The sequence below is a fragment of the Merops nubicus genome, unplaced genomic scaffold (genome assembly GCF_000691845.1).
Source record: "Merops nubicus isolate BGI_N331 unplaced genomic scaffold, ASM69184v1 scaffold17904, whole genome shotgun sequence".
Taxonomy (NCBI): Eukaryota; Metazoa; Chordata; class Aves; order Coraciiformes; family Meropidae; genus Merops; species Merops nubicus.
In genome coordinates, this window is record NW_008606407.1 from 355 (window position 1) to 4164 (window position 3810).

The following is a 3810-nucleotide window of genomic DNA, read 5'->3' on the forward strand; positions in this document are numbered from 1 at the left end:
TCAGAAAGCTGGGGACAGGCTTTTGAGCAGGGCCTGTTGGGACAGGACAAGGGAGGGTGGCTTAAAATGAAAAGAGGGAGATTAGAATAGAGAGAAGGAAGAAATGTTTGACACTGAGGACAGTGAGATCCTGGCCTAGGTTGCCCTGAAACGTGGTGGATGCCCCATCCCTGGAACCATCCTAGGGGAGGTTGGCCGGGGCTCTGAGCACCCTGCTCTAGCTGGGGATGTCCCTGTCCCTGCAGGGGGTTGGACAAGATGAGCTTTGAAGGTCCCTTCCCATCCAAACTTGTCTATAATTCTATGATTTGAAGACAGAGTCACTTTTTCCCCATCCCTCCTTGTGTGAAAAGGACCCAACCACTGGAAGCTGAGCTGAAAACCCAAGGTCTCTACAGAGTTAATTCAGAACAGAAGAACTATAGCACCAAAGCAGCGTTCTGCAGATGCAGAGTGTTCACATTTCCCCCCCCACACACGTGTCCTTCAGAGACAGCTTGGCATTGTCACCCCAGTGATGCCACCACAGCCTCCTGCATGCAGGAGAAATCAGAGCCAGGGCTCTACTGCAAGCCCCTGTGGTTCCAGAGCAGATCCTTACCCGCCAGTTCCGGATACGTTTCAGCCTATTTGGAGTCTTCTCAAGGATCTGGAGGAATTCATGAGTCAGTTCTGCAGAGGAGACACAAAAACCAAACAAGAAGGTGGTCAGAGGTGGTCCAGAGCAGCAATGATCCATCAGGGCAACCCCCTACTCGCTGGTGAATGGAGCTACTGATGAGATGGAGCTACTCCAGGAGGGGAAATGCTGAGTAGTAGTATCACTGACCACATTTAAACTCATCTCGCTGTGCACCTTTTGCCATCTCTGTTGTCCCACAGAAGCTGCTGCTGGAAACCTTGGCAAGACCTTGGAGTCCATGAACTGGCCGGTGGCCACGTTGGAATGGCCGAGCCAGGAACAGAGATGCCAAAATAACCAATAAGAGCCTTTTTTTTTTGGGGGGGAAACCTCGCTCCAAAACTTACCATCTAAGAGCTCCAGAGTTACAGTGCCATCAACGTATTCCCACCAGTGCTTCCCGTCCGTGGAGACTGGGATCTCCCAGTTGGACCACTTACAAGCCAGGTGGATACAGACGCAGGCCACAACGGGAGGGGTGTACTGCAGGCTGAAGGTGGTCAGGTGCAGGCTGACGTCACCAGCAGGGAGAGAGAAACAAAAAGCCATGAACTCCCAAGCCTGAACTTCAGCAGCACTCGCAACCGCCCGCTGACCAGACGCTGCACGAGAGGTGGGCACGGGGGGAAATGTCCCTGCTGTTGTTCCTCCCCCAGTACAACCCTACTGTTACGGGCGTCTCTATCCCGCTCCACCAAAATTTGCTTCTTCCTTCCCTTGTTCTGCTGCAGGGAAATTGGGGTCCAGGCTCGTGCCGGGGCGGCGAGGAGACGCCGACGCCTCCCTGAGCCCTCCTCCGAGGGAGGGAGCGAGGGGCTGGGTCACCTGCCAGCCCCCAGCTCTTCTCCATCCCAGGAGAAACTCGAGGCACGTCCAAGTGCAGCTCCTGGGAGGGCGTTTCGAGGAGCAAACTGGCCCTTGGTGACTTTTAAGAAGGGTCGTTGCCCCAGTTGTTTTTGAGGGAAGGCACTGAAGCTGTGGCTGTGAAGGGCACCGTAGGCTGGAGTGAGTCAGGAGCACCTTAAGAGGGAGCCCAGGAGCCTGTCGAGTGTTTTCATCAGGAAATTAAATCTGTGACAGCTCAGCCCTGGGAGATCTGAGAAGCACCAAGACCAGGAGAACCAAAGGACTCTCTACCTGCAGCAACACCAGGTCCACTAAGGCTGAGAAAGCACGGTGGCAAGCAGAGCACGGGGTTTGGCCACCACCACGCTCACCCAGTGGCCCTTTCCAAGAGCACTGAGGGGAACAGGGCCACAGAGCAGCTCCGTGGGACAGCGTTTGCTGCAGCTCTACATCATGTTTCAGGTTATGAAACGTTTTTCCATCAATGCCAAAGTCTGTCAGAGACACCAACAGCCACACAGCCTGGAGCCGTTTCAGGTACCACACATCAAGGAGTCAAACCAGGGAAGTCAGAGCCCCCTACCCACTCTGCCAAGGTAAGAAGTGGAGCTGAGGTGCCCAAAAAGCCTCAACTCTGCCTCATAAAGATGCCAGAAACAAATCAATGCCTGTAGCTACGCCTCATAAATCTAGTCCAGCACTTAAGCACCTTCATCAGGCATTTCAGGCAAAGCTGAGGCTGCCTGGCTGCATTTCTTACTGGAGCTCTTTCAGTCACAACCCTAACTCCTCATTCCTTGGCTTTGCAGTCAATGCTGCAGGGATAAACCACCTTTCAAGGCTGTTTTCTCCCACAGGTTCCAAGCACCACCTCCCCAGGATGCCAGTTTAGGCAGGAAACCCCCCCAATGGTGTCCTTTGGAGCTCAAGAGCACCTGCAAGGAAGGACCCTCCTGGTTGGCTGTGGGTTACACCTCAAGAGACAAAGAACTCACCCAAATTGTGAGTTCTTTCAACACACTCACAGCTTCACCTGCACTAGTACCTCAACCAGCTCTTTCTCCCATCCTTTTTCTTCCACGAGCTCTCCACAAAACCACAAGATTTTCTGTGTCCACAACTCTGTTCCAAACATTAACTCCTGTGATTTGCCTGAAGCTGGTAATCAAGGAAATCAGTTTTTTTGGTTTCCCCCCAACACAGGGGCTTGTATCAGTCTTGCAGTGAAAACCAAGTGACAAAACTACTCAAACTGATCGAGGTGAGGAAAAAAAGCAAGGGGCTTTTTCATTTCCAAGCCTTACAGGACTCTGTGAGTCAGGCAGCCCAGACAGGCTCATTCCTCTTGCAACGCCTCATGCCTCCACCCAATTCCCCTTTTTTATCCCTTTCTCAGCTTTCTGTGGCCTACAGACCACGTTTATGGACCAATCTGTTGAGGGAAAACTCCCCAACAGCTCTGTACTAAGCAAGCAGAATTGTATCTGTTTCAAGGCTGCCTTTTTGGTTTGTTTTCCTTCTTTTTTTTTTGACCAACTTCCACAACTAACTATAGCAGTGGAGTTCCTGAGCTGCCCAGCTGCCTGGCTTCCATTTGGCAGCAGGTTTTGCCCAGCAGCTAAGAGGAGAAAGGGATCCTGCTCTTCCTGAGCCAAACTGAGCGAGCCCCAGTCGCTCGCAGGCTCCTCCTCCAGTTAAGACCCTCTGTCAAAAATGAAGCAATGATAAAATAATAACCTGTTGGTAGCCATGAAATAGGAAGTCTGTGCCAAGTCCTTGCTGGCTGGAAGAGAAAAAGAAAAAAAGCAGGTGTCAGGCTGCACATCTGGACTGATATTTTCAGTTTTTAGCCAGGTCTCCCACCACCAAGCAGGTAGTGAGGTGCCCGGCAGGGCTGGACCAGCTCTGTGCCACAGCTGGAAGGATTTTTAGACACTGCTGTCCCTAAAAGATCTCTGTGTGTTCAGCAGAGCCACAGTGTTGGGTCAGTCGTGTGTGACTGCCTGGGTTCTGTCACCAAGGAGATTCAGAGCAGGGAGATCCCTGCTGTGTCTCACAGCTCCATCTACTGCCCCTGTGAAAGGACCTGGGGGGTTGGTCACAGCTGGCTGGAGAGGAGCCAGTGTGGGCCCAAGTGGCCACCAGCATCTGGCTTGGGTCAGCATCAGTGTGGCCAGCAGGAGTAGGGCAGGATTGTCCCCCTGGGCTGGGCACTGGGGAGGCTGAACCTCAAATCCTGGGGGCAGTTTTGGGCCCCACACGCCAAGAAGGAGCTTGAGGGG

At 52.9% G+C, this 3810-nt stretch overlaps 1 protein-coding gene across 1 annotated transcript in view; it reads right to left on the reverse strand.

The window, feature by feature from the left end:
- The window catches only part of LOC103772315 (cyclin-T1-like), a gene marked incomplete at both ends in the record, with an annotated part of 6591 nt that overhangs the window by 327 nt on the left and 2454 nt on the right, over window positions 1–3810 (reverse strand). Inside the window, 3 exons of the mRNA XM_008939643.1 lie at window positions 602–672; window positions 1030–1193; window positions 3266–3311. Coding sequence (XP_008937891.1) covers window positions 602–672; window positions 1030–1193; window positions 3266–3311 — 281 coding nt within the window. The remainder of the gene's footprint in view (window positions 1–601; window positions 673–1029; window positions 1194–3265; window positions 3312–3810) is intronic.